Consider the following 16,752-nt stretch of genomic DNA (forward strand, 5'->3'; position numbering starts at 1 on the left):
GGCATCAAATGCTTTGTGAGTTATTTAAGGATGTTTCAAATCATTTGTCAGGGGAGCCATGATTGCCCCCCGTTGGTTGAATACAAGACTATATTATGTTTAATGAAGTATTTCAGGGTGTTTCAAACCATTTTTTAAGGGAATGTCAGCGCCCCCTGGTGGTCGGGTATAAGGCCATACTATATGTTTGGAAAAACGGAATTTTAGATAAAATCCTAAATTTACTTAGAAACAGTTCTAAATAATCTCAAAGGCGTCAAAGAGATTTGTGACGTATTTAAGGGTGCTTCATACCATTTTTTTATGAAGTCATCAGCGCCCCCTAGTAGTTGAGTATAAGGTTGAATCGATTGAATTTTTGGCCAGATTTTTAAAAATATTCTAAAAGCAGTTCTGAAAAAAACCTAAGATATCAATTAGTGATTTGTGAGGAATTTAAGGGTGTTTCAAACCATTTGTCAGGAGGTCCTCACCAGTGGACCCTCATTGGTCAAATATAACACTATATTATCTACTTCGATAAACAACATTTTGGTCAGATCTTTTTAATTTACTAAAAACAAATCTAAATAAACTCAAAGACATCAATTAGTGATTTGTAAGGGATCTAAGGGCATTTCAAACTGTTTGTCGGGGGTCATCAGTGGTCCCTGGTGGACAAGTACTGTATATGGTTATACTATGTTCTTTGAAAAATTAAATTTTGGGTACATTTTTTAAAAATTGAGTTCAAAACAGTTCTAAGGCAGTTTATTGTCGTCTTCTCGCTGCCAGCACACTTAACTTCATTACACCAGACCTGATTCTCATCAAAATGCATTTTCCAATCACAAACTTACCTGCCAGCTCTTTCACAGAGGACTTTCTGAAGAAGTTCTGCTCCATCTCTGCGGCTGCTCTGGGTAAACCGGAGGATAGGATGAACTTGGTGGTGAAACCCTGGCTGCAGATACTCATTGCAGGCTCTTGTTCTCCATGTGTGATCCTGTTGGTGTCTGCCATTGATGTGACTGACACAGCTGAAAAGAACAAGGAACACAGCAAGGTTATAATAGTTTTGGATTTTTTATTATAGTTTCGTTTTATTTAGTTTTGACTTTTTTTTCTCTAATTCAGTTAGTTTTAATTAGTTTTTACAGCAGGTTTGCTAGTTTTTATTAGTTTTTATTTTCTAAATGCTTAGTTTTAGTTTAGTTTTTGTTTCTTTATATCTTTTATCTTCTTCACCATCATATTCAAATAAATCCTAGACAGGACTCTGCTGCTTTCTCCCAACTTTAGTCTCCATGTTTCCAGGTAGAGTGGGGACCAGAAGACGACTCTAAACAACAAGTGACAAGAAGTGAGAGACCGTTAAATATCATATGGTGCCAGCAGCTAAAATTGCTTGAGGGAAATAAATCAATTTCATATCAATCCGACATTGACAAAGACGAAAACGAAGGGAATTTTATCCAGAATTCATTCATTCATTCATTCATTTTCTGAACCCGCTTTATCCTCACTAGGGTCACGGGGGTCGCATGGAGCCTATCCCAGCAACATAGGGGCGAAGGCGGGGTACACCCTGGACAAGTCGCCAGTTCATCGCAGGGCTTATCCAGAATTTTTATACATTTTAGTTAGTTTTGTAAACACAAAATACAGTTTCAGTTAGTTATCGTTTTTTCTTTTAATTATAGTTTTTATTTATTTCAATTAACAAAAATGTTTTTACAATTCTAGTTTTCGTCATTTTGTTAGTTTTCATTAATGATAATAACCTTGGAACATACCACTAAGATCTTCCAGTTTCTCACCAGTGAACTTGGTCTGGCTGAAGACAGGGTCGTTATTGTGTTCTACACTCTGGGACCTCACCAAGTGGACAAGAATGGAACTGTCATGGGTTACTTTGGAAGGATTTCAGCACAAATCACAACATAAAGGAAGGAGACAAAGACTTAATGAGTAACTCTGGATGCTTTCCACCATCTCCAGTTTGTTCCAAAAGCTATAGAACAGCATTTTAAGTTCTGGCAAAGTACCATTACTGTTAGAACACAGTATTATGTATTATTGCAGAAATGCCTTGTTAAGTGTTTTTAGGAGGAAATTGCAGTTTTAGTTTTTCACTAGTTTTAGAATCCAGTTGTCTACACAGGACTGAAATAAACTGATGAATAACATTGGAACCTTTTAGGATCATATAACCAGTGAGAAGAAAATAACTATACAAATCTAATTTGATATTTTTGGTAATTAAAAAAAAAAAAAAAGTACTTAAAGACAGTTCCATATATATATATATATATATATATATATATATATATATATATATATATATATATATATATGTATATATATATATATAATTTTTTTTTTTTTTTTGGTAAGAATTTTTAATTTACTTAAAAACAGTTCTACATACTCCCAAAGGCATCAGTTTGTGATTTGTTAGGCATGTAAGGGTGTTTCAGACTATTTTTTAGTGATCAAGTATATGGTTATACTATGGGCTTGGAAAAATGACATTGATTTACTTAAATCAAAAACTGTGATCGACTATGAATTAAATCAAAGTGGGTTACAATAGTTTAATGAGATCTCAGCAGAACAAACCCATACAGGCCTACACCATCTTGCTACAGGAAATGTTGAATACTGAAAATTGTTACCTCAAAGACATTAATGAATTATGAATTAATATTAGTTAAATTAACCCTTTCATGCATGAATTATGAGAACCTTAGTCAAAAAAATTTTCTTGAGTAATTTTAGCCCTCTTTAAGCATCTGAAAGAAAAAAAAAAAATACTGCAATTGAGGTTGTTTTTAATGAACCTATTTTTCATGGAGTTACAAAAATGTCCACTCAGATGGACACCATAAGTTTAATTTCTCAAGCAAAGAAACATGCATTTAAAACCCATCATCAGAAAGTGATATACTGTGTGAAAACTGTGCAATAAAAACATTTTTAATGCCGCTAATCTGATGTTTTCTCACATTTTAACATACTCTAATTCTAGTTATTACCTGCTTCATGGTGATAATATGCAAAAAAGAAAAAAAAAATTGTTTAAGAAAACTGTTAATTACAGTCTAATAACAATTAGTCATTGATTTACACTCAAACATGTCACTGCAGATCAGGTTTATCAAGAACAGCAAAGTTACAGTAATAGTATGAATGTCAGTGTATGGGATGGTGCATAAGTGTCCACTGTGTTGGCTGATATGGAACTAAAACAACAAAACCCATGAATTTACAAGAGAACAGCTGGAAGATAACTGTCCACTGTAGTGACCAGTATGCATGAAAGGGTTAAATGTTTGATATTTCCCAGCTGCACAATCCAATTTATAAACAATTTCGCACTAACATCCAGCAGAGGGCGATGCTGGCCCTGGAATGCAGTCAGGTTTTCTTTTTCTTTTTTTTTTAAAGTCAGGTTTTCATTCATTGGGAGTACTGGAATGATAATTTAAGTAGTACTTATACTTGTGCACTGTAATTATTTATCTGCTTCCCTGTACTGTCCCTGTTTACAGCAAATACTGCTCTTTTTATTCCATGTTTGTCTGGCATACTTTTAAGACAACAGCTTTTCGCCTTCTGTCCAGTGAAACCTGTAGTATAAATGTTTGGGATTAACAGATGTATGAAATGCTCTATTATTGAGTTTAACCCTTTCATGCATAGTGGTCACTACAGTGGACAGTTATTCTCCAGCTGTTCTCTTGTATATTCATGGGTTTAGTTGTTTTAGTTCCATATCAACCAACACAGTGGACGCTTATGCATCATCTCATAAACTGCAATTCATATCATTACTGTAACTTTGCTGTTCTTGATTGGTTCTTGAGTGGAAATCAATTGTTGTTATTTTTTGCATATTATCTCCATGAAGTGAGAAATAACTAGTATTAGAATATGTTAAAATGTGAGAAAACATCAGATTAGCTGCATTAAACATGGTTTCATTTCATTGTTTTCATATCACTTTATGATATTGGGTTTTAAATACATGTTTCTTTGCTTCAAGAATAAAATTCATGGTGTAGCTGAGTGGACATTTTTGTAAATCTATGAAAAAAAAACCTCAATCTCATTGTTTTTTCATGTCTAAGGAGTAATAAAAACACTCAAAAAAAACCCCAAAAAAACCTCAACTAAGGTTCTCATAATTCAAGCATGAAAGGGTTAAAGTTTCTTTTACGTCCAAAGACCCAAATAAACTTTAAATAATCTCATTGGTTTAGAACAGGGGTGTCAAACATGCGGCCCAGGGGCCAAATCCGGCCTGCCAAAGGGTCCAGTCCGGCCCTTGGGATGAATTTGTGAAAGACAAAAATTACAGTGAAGATACTAACAATCCTTTTAGTTCAGATTCCACATTTAGACAAATTCAATCTACTGTGGGTCAGACCAGTAAAATACTATCATAGTAACATAGAAATAACTAAACTCCAAATGTTTCTTTTTGTAAATGTAAATATTTTCATGTATTTACACTGAACAAACTATAATTTTGCAAAAAAAAAAAAAAAAAAAAAAGTGAATAACCTGAAATGTCTCAAGAGAAGTAAGTACAATTTTAACAATAATCTGCCTGTTATTAAATGTTTTGTGTGTTTGTAGTTCTAATGTACATGTGTAAATGATCAGCTGAGGCAGAATATTGTTAAAATTACACTTACTTTTTCAGTTTGTTCATGTTATTCACATTGTTTGAAAGGATAGTTTGTAGATGTAAACCTTTTCATAAAATAAATTAACTTTATTCACTCTAAAACATAGAGAACAGTTTGGAGTTGACATTATATATTATTCTGTTATTATTTTTCTGGTCTGGCCCACTGTAGATTAAATTTGGAAGAATCTGGCCCCTGAACTAAAATGAGTTTGACACCCCTGGTTTATATGGAAAATGCATCACAGAGCCAAAAACAGGCATGTTTTTCAGAGCTCGTGTAACTTGTTTTTTTTTTTTTTAGACATGCAATGGTTTGCTGTGTAAACTATACAACAACATTCGAAGGAGTTAAAATGAACTGAACATTAAATATATAAAAAATTAAAAGGTTATATACACATTAGACAGCACATATGGTCAGGTCTATAGGCTGAACCAGTGCACTTCTATTACAGTTAACTGGACACTAGGCCTTGGGTTAGAGTTGGAGGTGCGCGAGACAGTCCCAGACCCACTTTCACCCCCCCCACCCCCAGCTGCATAAATTCACCTGTACAACTACACAACACACACCTGAACCTCTCTACATTCATATTTGAAATAAACACAGACACTTACCTCTCTCATCTCCAAAATACAACCACATTGTGGATTCATTTACAAACTGCCGCGCGACAGGTGTGCCAGCATCACGTGGACACTCTGGCAGGCTCCGCCCACACGAGCCCCAGCTGCATCACACTGAACTGGACACAAGGACACCTGTCACGTACGGATCCAGGTTAGAATAGTTTTGGATTTTTCATTATAGTTTAGTTTGATTTAGTTTTGCCTTTTTTTTCTCTAATGCAGTTAGTTTTAATTCGTTTTTAGAGCAGGTTTGCTAGTTTTTATTAGTTTTTGTTATTTTCTAAATGCTTAGTTTTAGTTTAGTTTTAGGTTGTTTTTTTTTTTTTTTTTTTTTAAATATCTTTTATCTTCTTCGCCATCAAATTCAAATACATCCCATACAGGACTCTGCTGCTTTCCCCCAACTTCAGTCTCCATGTTGTCAGGTAGAGTGGGGACCAGAAGTGACGGACTCTTAAATATCATATGGTGCCAGCAGCTAAAATTGCTTGAGGGAAATAAATCGATAAATAAATAAAATTAAGGGAATTTTATTCATAATTTTTATATGTTTTAGTTAGTTTTGTAAACTACGACGGCGTATTGGGCCACATAAGAAAAAACCCGCTTGTCACTACGAGAATAAAGTCGTTATTTAAAGAGAATAAAGTCGTAGTTAAAAAAAAACAAAACAAAACAAAAAAACAAAAAAACAACTCATTAATTAACGAGAATAAAGTCATTATTTAACGAGAATAAAGCCGTTATTTAACGAGAATAAAGTCGTAGTTTAAAAAACAAAACAAAACAACTCATTAATTAACGAGAATAAAGTCATTATTTAACGAGAATAAAGCCGTTATTTAACGAGAATAAAGTCGTAGTTAAAAAAAAAAAAAAAAAAAAAAAAAAAAAAAACCCAAAACAACTCATTAATTAACGAGAATAAAGTCGTTATATTTCGAGAATAAAATCATAATATAATGAGAAGTTGTACCTCATCATTGACGTAGAACTTGGAACATTTTGTGAAGTTCTGCTTTCATTAGTCTATCCTTCAAAGCCGGAAACTCTGTCGAATTTTCAAAATATTACGAGTTTAATCTCATAAAAGTACGACTTTATTCTCGTTAAATAATGACTTTATTCTCATTACTTAACGACTTTATTCTCATTAATTAGCGACTTTATTCTCGTTAAATAATGACTTTTTTAAAACTACGACTTTATTCTCGTTAAATAACGACTTTATTCTCGTGGTGACAAGCGGGTTTTTTTTTTTTTCTTATGTGGCCCTAATACGCCGTCGTAGTAAACACACAGTACAGTTTCAGTTATTTACCGTTTTTTTTCTTTTAATTATAGTTTTTATTTATTTCAGTTAACGAAAATGTTTTTACAATTCTAGTTTTCGTCATTTTGTCAGTTTTCGTTAACAATAATAACCTTGGTACGGATAGTAAAATAAAAGACAAATACAGTAACTAATGTGTGAAATAGCTTCAAATATTCATGTTTTGTTATGAACCCATTGTGTGAAAAAGCCCCTCCCCTTGGCCTCAAACCTGCTCCTTCTGCTCCGCCCATATCCACATGATTGACAGGTGTCCCTCAGCACCTGTCCCCTCCTCCTGTTCATGTTCTGTATGAAAGCCCCCTTTCACCCTCACCACTTCAGTTTATCATCTTGCTGACCCCGGTTCTTCACCCACTGGGATGGACTGCACTATGTACGGTAGGACACACTCTACTGTTATACTATTTTATCTGTATTTGTGTTTTATTTGTAAGTATGAGGTACAATATTAACCCTTTCATGCATAGTGGTCACTCCAGTGGACAGTTATTCTACAGCTGTTCTATTGTTTATTCATGGGTTTTGTTGTTTTAGTTTCATATCAGCCAACACAGTGGACTCTGATACATCCTCCCAAACACTGCAATACATACAATTATTATAACTTTGCTGCTCATGATAAACCTGAGCTGCAGTGACGTGTTTTAGTGTAAATCAGTTGCTAATTGTTATTAGACTGTAATTAACAGCTTTCTGAAACATTGCACATCCAGCTGAGACCCAGCAATGCATTTTGTCCTCTGTAGGGGACAAAAGTTTGACAGTTTTACTTAAAATATGCTGTGCATTACGAAGGACATTCCATTAAAAAAAAAAAAAAATCAATCAATAGATAAAAATTATTTTAAAAATGTATCTGAAAAAACTGTTGCATAATGCAGTTTCCAATCAAGATAATTTTTAATGTAAAAAAGCTAAAACTGTTAATTTCCTGGGTCTCAGAAGGATATTATCTCCATGAAATGAGTAATAACTAATACTAGAGTATGACAAATTGTGAGACAACGTTAGCGATTTAACAATTAGCAGCATTAAAAATGTTTTTATTTCATAGTTTTCACACAGTTTATCACTTTCTGATGATGAGTTTTAAATACATGTTTCTTTGCTTCAAAAATTAAATGCATGGTGTCCAGCTGAGTGGACATTTTTGTAACTCCACAAAAAATAGGTTGCTTAAAAAAAATTCATTTGCATTGCTTTTTTCATGCCTAAAGAGGAATAAAAACACTCAAGAAAAAAAATATTGACTAAGGTCCTCATAATTCATGCATGAAAGGGTTAATTTAATACCTGTAAGTTATGTATATTCATGTGTGTGTGTATGTAAATGAACATATATATGTTCAGACAGGTTTAACCCTTTGATGCATTAGTTATGAGAACCTTAAAGATTTTTTTTTTTCTGAGTGTTTTTATTCCTCTTTAGATATGAAAAAAACAATGTGATTTGATTGTTTTTAATGAACCTAATTTTTATGGAGTTACAAAAATGTCCACTCAGCTGGACACCATGCATAAAATTTTTGAAGCAAAGACACATGTATTTAAAACACAATAACTGAGAGTGATATACTGTATGAAAACTAGAAAATACAAACATTTTTATTGCAGCTAATCTGTTTTCTCACATTTTAGCAAACTCTGATACAAGTTATTACTCACCTCATGGCGATAATATGCAAAAAAAAACCTTTTTGTTTAAGAAAACTGTTAATTACAGTCCAATAACAACTAGCAATTGCTTTACACTCAAACATGTCACTGCAGATCAGGTTTATCAAGAACAGCAAAGTTACAGTAATAATAAGAATTGCATGTATGAAATGGTGCATCAGTGTCCACTGTGTTGGCTGATATGGAACTAAAACAACAAAAAACATGAATATACAGAAGACCAGCTGCAGAATAGCTGTCCACTGTAGTGACCACTATACATGAAAGGGTTAAAAGCTGTTGTAAAGTATTTTTAGTATTTACATTTAATATTTCAGAATTTTAAGACTGAAATATCAGCCTCATCAACTAATATTCTAAGTATTGATTAAAACTGTAACACACTAGTAAAACCATATAAGGCTCTGGCTGTGAGTTTGACATAGCTTGTTAAGATTAAAGTTTTCTTACATTTTTTCTGTACGCTGATGGGATTTCCCTAAAGCTATTATATAATTGTAATGCAAAATTCACAGAAATTGAGCTTTAAAATGCTTATTTTGTATTATCTGCAGTGCAAAGATGAGGAATAATTAACATCTGGAAATTTGAGTTTCTGTGATATAGGTATTTTACAGTAAAAATAAATGTTTGTAACAATGAAATCATAAAAAGTTCTAATGTAATTTGTGTTTCTAGTATTAAATCTGCAAATGACACACAACTAATGTCTTTATCACTCATCTCAATCAAGAATATGTAGGTTCTTAAATGTAAAACTCAAATTTGCCTATAAAGGTATATAAATATTGTATGCACCACAAATAGTTAAACAGTAAGAAAGTACATGCATTTTATTCAGATTTTATTTACAATTGTATAGAACACAGGTGTCAAACATGCAGCCTGGGGGCCAAATCCAGCCCGCCAAAGGGTCCAGTCCGGCCCTTGGGATGAATTTGTAAAATGCAATAATTACACTAAGATATTAGCAATCCTTTTAGTTCAGGTTCCACATTCAGACCAATTCAATCTACTGTGGGTCAGACCAGTAAAATACTATCATAATAACATAAAATTAATGACAACTCCAAATGTTTCTGTTTGTAAATGTAAATATTTTCATGTATTTACACTAAAACAAAGTATGATTTTGCAAAAAATGCAAATAACCTGAAATTTTTTCAGAGAAGTACAATTTTAATAATATTCTGCCTGTTATTAAATCTTTTGTGTATTTGTAAATCCACTGTGATCTATGTTATAATGTACATGTGTAAATGATAAACTGAGGCATAATATTGTTAAAATTACACTTATTTTTTCAGTTTGTTCATGTTATTTGCATCTTTTGAAAGGATAGTTTGTAGATGTAAACCCTATTCATAATGTAAATTAAATTTTTTTGCTCTAAAACATAGAGACAAGTTTGGAGTTGACATTATTTATATATTATTGTTATTATTTTACTGGTCTGGCCCATTTCAGATCAAATTTAGCTGAATCTGGCCCCCGAACTAAAATGAGTTTGACACCCCTGGTAAAGAAGTTTTCCAAACAGCTGTTGGAAATGTACATAACAATTGACTGATGGGCACAAATAAAAAATAATACACAAGAGAACTCAATAATAAAAATAAAAGAACTTAAAATGCAAAATGTCAACAGATACTTACAAGGAATCATATTTAATGGTAAAACTTTTAATATTAATTCCAAGGTATATAGATATGTGTTATTGTAAGGGGGTTTGTTATCAGACAGGTGTCAAATATGTGGCCCGGGGGCCAAATCTGGCCCGCCAAAGGTCCAATCCGGCCCTTGGGATAAATTTGTGAAAAATTGCAAAAATGACACTGAAGATATTAATAATCAGTGGTGTCAAAATCATTTTAATTCAGGTTCCACATACAGACACATGCAGTCCAATTAGATTTTCAGTGGGTCAGACCAGTAAAATATCAACATAACCTATAAATAATGACAACCCCAAATTTTCTTTGTTTTTTGGTGTAAAAAAGTAAAATTACATGAAAATGTTTACATTACCAAAATATACGTTAACAAAAAATGTGACTAACCTGAACAAATATGAACAAACGGAAATGTCTTATGAAAAGTAGATGCAATTTTATCAATATTCTGCTTGCCTAAATGTTTTGTGCAATTGTAACGTACATTTGTAAATGATAAACTGATAAACCGAGGCAGAATATTGTTAAAATTGCACTTGTTTTTCTTAAGACAATTTAAGTTGTTCATGTTATTCAGATTTTTAAGGAAACTTTGTAGACATAAACCTGATCCTAATATAATTTTACTTTTTTCACGGTTATTATTTTACTGGTCTGGCCCACTGGAGATCAAATCGGGCTGAATGTGGCCCCTGAACTAAAATGAGTTTGACACCCCTGGTTTATACTGTATGTGTACTTTGTAGTGGACATATAAGGAGCTAAAAATATTTGGATATTTTCCTGCTGTCCCAGAGCTGGACCCTCTGGATGTCCCTCCTCTCACCCCGACCAGTAAAGAGGTTCTCAGCCAGGCAGTGAAAGCCAGTTTTGCTGGTTTCGCCCAGGAAAGAATCAAGCGTCACTTCCCCCAAGGTAAAGACACATTCATGATATAATCACGACATCACTAGAGGAGTCGTCCTGAAAGGTTTTACAGACACACGGTTCTAATGCAGAGCTCTGAATGTCCAGATCCAGACCTATGGTCCCAGAGGGAGGTCAACCACTGGTTGGACTGGTGCCAGAGTGAGTTTGGTCTGCACTGCCTGGGTTCGGACCTGAGGGGCTTACAGGGTAGTGAGCTGTGTGTCCTGGACAGAGAGGCTTTTCTGGGCCTGATGTCGGACTGCACAGCCGGAGAGATCCTGTGGGAACATCTGGAGACGATGAGAAGAGGTGAAAAGACAACAGGGGTTAGGAGAATGTGCATTAGTTTGAACTTACATCGTCATAAATACTGTAGACAAGTGGAAAGCGTGTCAAAGATAACACCTGAAACACATATTAAGATCAAGAATTAACACCTCTGAAGATGTGTATAAATGAAAACTTACTGACAACAGTATGAGGGTGTCGCTGCACCCTCCAGCTACAAAATACCTGAAACATGTTTGGAGTCACATGAACTATTATCCACAACTCCCCAGAAACATACTGTACATGAAAACCAGTGGTGGACCAAGAACTGTGACATGGGATGGAAAAGGGGTGGGCAGAAGATGTTACAGAGTGGTGTGAGAATCCTCATATGATTGAAAATAGATTCAATATGACATTTAATCTAATCATTTAATCTTTATTAATGTATTTGCTCTGATATTAGTTCCTTGTACACACACACACAATAAAAAAAAATGTTTTCTTCTGTTCAGAGCAAATGAATGAATGTACAGGGTGGGGAAGCAAAATTTACAATGAACATTTAGTTGTTTTTTCTCAGCAGGCACTACGTCAATTGTTTTGAAACCAAACATATATTGATGTCATAATCATACCTAACACTATTATCCATACCTTTTCAGAAACTTTTGCCCATATGAGTAATCGGGAAAGCAAATGTCAAAGAGTGTGTGATTTGCTGAATGCACTCGTCACACCAAAGGAGATTTCAAAAATAGTTGGAATGTCCATAAAGACTGTTTATAATGGAAAGAAGAGAATGACTATGAGCAAAACTATTACGAGAAAGTCTGGAAGATACTATTAAAGAAGAATGGGAGAAGTTGTCACCCGAATATTTGAGGAACACTTGCGCAAGTTTCAGGAAGCGTGTGAAGGCAGTTATTGAGAAAGAAGGAGGACACATAGAATAAAAAACATTTTCTATTATGTCAATTTTCTTGTGGCAAATAAATTCTCATGACTTTCAATAAACTAATTGGTCATACACTGTCTTTCAATCCCTGCCTCAAAATACTGTAAATTTTGCTTCCCCACCCTGTACTTAAAAGTGATGTAACCTTTTTTTTTTTTTTTTTTTTTTTACTTCTGATCATTTTTCTGAACCAAAATAGACTAATCATTTCCATTTATCTCCAGAAAATGAATATGACTACAGTTCTTCATTACCCACCAACATGATGCCATTATACTACAACAAAGGTACAGTGAATAGTGTTTCTTATATAATCTTTGACTATTTTTAAACCACGTTTCCAATACACACACAGTTTACAGTGATAAGGATCAGATGACCATACTGTTTTCAATGATGACCATTTTATAAACTGATTTCCTTTTCTGGGCTTTTTTCAGAAAACTACCCCGACTATGTTCAGGAACATTCAGACACACACAGTTACCACGTTCAGTATCGTCTCAGTGAGAGGACGGACCTCCACAGTCTGGACTCTGTTACTGCTCAGCATCAGGATTACTACCAGATCAAAACAGAAGAAACCAACAGAAACATGAGCTCTGTTGAGGGAAACGCAGGTGAAAACATCTTAAGATACAATGAAAATCAGATTTACTACAGCATCTAATGCAGGGGTCTCAAACATGGGGCCCCCCAAAGGTTCCAATTCGGCCCGTGGGATGAATTTACAAAGTGCAAAAATTCCACAATCAAGGCTGTGGAACTCATTTTAGTTCAGGTTCCACATATAGACCAATATGATCTACAGTCAAATAATAACAGCAGAATAACCGACATAAAAGAATGACTCCCTATTTTCTTCTTGGTTTGATGTGAAAAAAAAATATTACACTATGCCTATAAATAATGACAACTTCAAATTTTTGTCTTTGTTTTAGTGCAAAAAATAACATTAACCCTTTCATGCATGAATTATGAGAACCTTAATCATGATTTTCCCCCCCGTTTTTATTCCTCTTTAGGCATGAAAAAAAATGCAGTTAACAGCTTTTTATGAACCTATTTTTCATGGAGCTGCAAAAATGTCCACTCAAATGGATACAATGCGTTTAATTTTTGAAGCAAAGAAACGTGTATTTACTGATATACAGTGAAAACTATGAAATATAAACACTTTTAATGCTGCTAATCTGATGTTTTCTCATACTTAAACATACTCTAATACTAGTTATACCTCACTTCATTGAAATAATATACAAAAAACACATTTTGTTAAAGAAAAAATAATTACAGTCTAATAACAATTGATTTACACTCAAACATGTTACTGCAGATCAGGTTTATCAAGAACAGCAAAGTTACATATGCATAAGCGTCTACTGTGTTGGCTGATATGGAACTAAAACAACAAAACCCATGAATATATAAGAGAACAGCTGGAGAATAACTGTCCACTGGAGTGACCAGCGTGCATGAAAGGGTTAAATTATGAAAATATTTACATTTACAAACTATCCTGTAACAATAAAATGTGAATAACCTGAACAAATATGACCAACCTGAAATGTGTAAAGAAAATTAAGCAGAATTTGAACTATTTTCTGCCTGTCACTAAGTGTTTAGTGTCTTTGTAGATCCAATCCATAATGCACACATAGAAATGATAAATTGAGGCAGAATATTGTCAAAATTGCACTTATTTTTCTTGAGAAATTTCATTTTTTTCAGGTTATTCACATCTTTTGTTTGCATAGTTTCTAAAAGTATTTTCATAATTTAATTTTTTTTTTGCACTAAAACACAGACAAAAATTTGGAGTTGTCATTATTTATAGGTTATTCTGTTATTATTTTACTGGTCCGGCCCAGTGGAGATCAGATCAGGCTGAATGTGGCCCCTGAAAGAAAATGAGTTTGACAGCCCTGATCTAATGCATTGAAATGGTGTTACTCATCATTACCTTCTCACTGTGTTTGTTGCAGAGACTGAGTCAGAGGTGGAGATTCTTCACAGCGATGATTCAGACACTGTGGGCTCTCTGTCATGGACCGATCCACACCATGATATGGACCCAGCAGTGGAAGAGCCCATGTTTGAAGATGTGTTCACTTTGACACAGCAACACAAGAGCTTCAAAGAATACGTGGGCAACAAAACCAACCTGGGAAGAGCTGTGATACCAGCGGCCATCCTCGCCGGATACACTGGTGAGCAAAAGTAAAATAGACAGACTTAACCCCATAGAATGGTCTCACATCTATAAATAGTTGATTAATCCTTATTTATGATTTCAGTAAGCAAGAAGTGACAGTTTTTCTTGCTTTTACACCACCTGTTTAAGGAGAAATGACATCTAATATCACATCCTACCCAGCCAGCATGTCCATGTGGGCCTCAGAAGGGTTACAATTAGGCTGCATAAAAGGGTCCCATGTGGGTTTGTCTGCAGTTTCCATGGTGGCCCCACATGTGTTTGCCCGTATCAGAATCAGAATCAAAATCAGAATCTCTTTATTGTCATTGTACCAAGCACAATGAAATTGAGGTAAAGCTCTCAGGTTCAGTGTAAGAATTTACAGACAGACAATAAATATCAGTAAAACAACAACAAATATCAGCAAAAGGCACGGATATTTACTTTAAAAAATAAAAAGTATGTCACTAAGATATAGATATCAAACTAAGATATTTGTAAAACAGAATTTAGGTAATGCAAATAACACGAGAAGTAGTGCAAATGACAAGAAAGATAAATATTGTGGGATAAATAGTGTGAAGAATAAATAATGTAAGATATTCAGATTTCTGATTCTGATATGGGCAAACACATGTGGGGTCACCATGGAAACTGCGGACAAACCCAAATGGGACCCTTACATGCAGCCCAGTTGTGACCCTTCTGGGGCCCACATGGACATGCTGGCTGGGTAGTTTATGTACCAAAAAAAAAAAAAAAAAAAAAAAAAAATCATGCTAGTTTGTATTTTAAGTGGAAATAGCAATGATATTCAGTACCTGAGGGCTTTTTTAATCTTTTACAACCATAAAACGCCACTTTTCTTTTTTAATCAATAAGGTAAAAATCACCAGGATGGTGTGTTTTTTGGGGGCACTTTGGGAGTGTTTTTTACTTTAATCTGGTCAAATTCAGTGACCAACTGTATGCAAGAGTTAAGATCCATTCAGCTGCTTTTGCCATTATGTGTCAAAAGGGAGCGGTCCTATTCAGCTGTGGCAGTTTCTACTGGAGCTCCTGACCGATCGCAGCCGTCAGTCATGCATCAGCTGGACAGGAGACGGGTGGGAGTTCAAGTTGACGGACCCCGATGAGGTAGATCTGACCAGGGACACCATAAGGGGGAGAAAAAGTAGTGATGATGATGATGAGGACCCTAGAGAATAGAACATTAGTCCATTTTTTAAACAAAAATTATCAACCCATCACCCAAGCACTAAATCATATTTGCTCATTGCATTATTTTATTCTTTTTTGCCAAAAACACAAAAGAATAAAAGTCATCCTCTGACTCCTGCCTGCCCCCTCCTCATTTCAGATTACTATTATTTGTGTGTCAGTGTGTGACATGCAGCGACAGCACAAAACAGATTTATTGGTTCAAGAAAAGCAGCAGACGTGCATTCAGTTTCAAAAACTAACTTATTTGTTATAACATAATAAAATTAAGATGGCAGGAACACCTGAGAGATAAAACAGTTTACCTTTATTTTGACAATTATCAATCCAGAGTTAAAATGGATGCAAAATAAAATAGGTTAAAATGATGGCTGGACAGGGTACTTACTGCAGGGAGATTCCATTGCAGACCCTCACGAAACACCAACACATGAGCACCTTGTGAGTATAAACACTACAGTCTATACCAGGGGTGTCAAACATGTGGCCCAGGGTCCAAATGCAGCCCAGGGTGCTGGCGGAGGTTTGCGTTCTCTGAACACTTGTTGTAATTGTCTCTCTCAACTCACCATATATTTTTTATTAGTAAAGTTGTTTTTTTTAATCAATTACTAGGAATTTCAGGCGACCCCACATAGGGTCCTGACCCCAAGGTTGAAAAACACTGATTTAGAACATCTTATTTAATCACAATTTTAGTGACTTCTACACTGGAGTACTAAACATGGGACAATTGAAGTGAATTTAACTTATCTTTTTTCACGATATAAATTGTTTGTTTCCAGGTGGCCCTGCTCTGGGGTCGGAGGAAAAACAAACCTAAAATGAACTACGAGAAGCTGAGTCGTGGTCTGCGCTACTACTACGACAAGAACATCATCCGTAAGACGGCGGGTAAACGCTACGTTTACCGCTTCGTCTGTAACCTGCAAGGCCTGTTGGGATATGAGCCTGGGGAGCTGCATGCTATGTTGGATATCAGCACAAAGACTCATTAAGGACTTCAACCAATACTTCAACAGACTCAAAGTCAGTTTACAATTATTTATCATTTTTTCATGAGAGCAGGTCATCTGAGGCCTGACGTGGATTTATGTACAATATACTGATGTCTGTTCTGAGCCTTAACAGGTCACATTTAGCACTTTATATTCAACAAACAGTGTAATGTATTTATATTCCTCTGTTACCAATAAGACCATA

At 34.7% G+C, this 16,752-nt stretch overlaps 1 protein-coding gene across 1 annotated transcript; it reads left to right on the forward strand.

Moving 5' to 3' along the window:
- Positions 1–7,015: 7,015 nt before the first annotated feature.
- On the forward strand, positions 7,016–16,547 carry LOC115438987 (protein c-ets-1-B-like). Its single transcript, XM_030162882.1, has 8 exons — positions 7,016–7,022; positions 10,790–10,909; positions 11,009–11,212; positions 12,356–12,418; positions 12,572–12,751; positions 14,117–14,341; positions 15,347–15,465; positions 16,335–16,547. The coding sequence occupies exons 1-8, from the start codon at positions 7,016–7,018 to the stop codon at positions 16,545–16,547; spliced, it is 1,131 nt and encodes a 376-aa protein (XP_030018742.1).
- The last annotated feature ends 205 nt before the right edge of the window (positions 16,548–16,752 follow it).

This window comes from Sphaeramia orbicularis, chromosome 18, assembly GCF_902148855.1.
Source record: "Sphaeramia orbicularis chromosome 18, fSphaOr1.1, whole genome shotgun sequence".
Classification (NCBI taxonomy): Eukaryota; Metazoa; Chordata; class Actinopteri; order Kurtiformes; family Apogonidae; genus Sphaeramia; species Sphaeramia orbicularis.

Excerpts from the sequence above, each read along its gene's own strand:
- LOC115438987 (XM_030162882.1), top strand. Across the intron at positions 12,419-12,571 it reads GCCATTATACTACAACAAAG|AAAACTACCCCGACTATGTT; the intron begins GTACAGTGAATA and ends GGCTTTTTTCAG. Across the intron at positions 14,342-15,346 it reads CATCCTCGCCGGATACACTG|GGAGCGGTCCTATTCAGCTG; the intron begins GTGAGCAAAAGT and ends ATGTGTCAAAAG.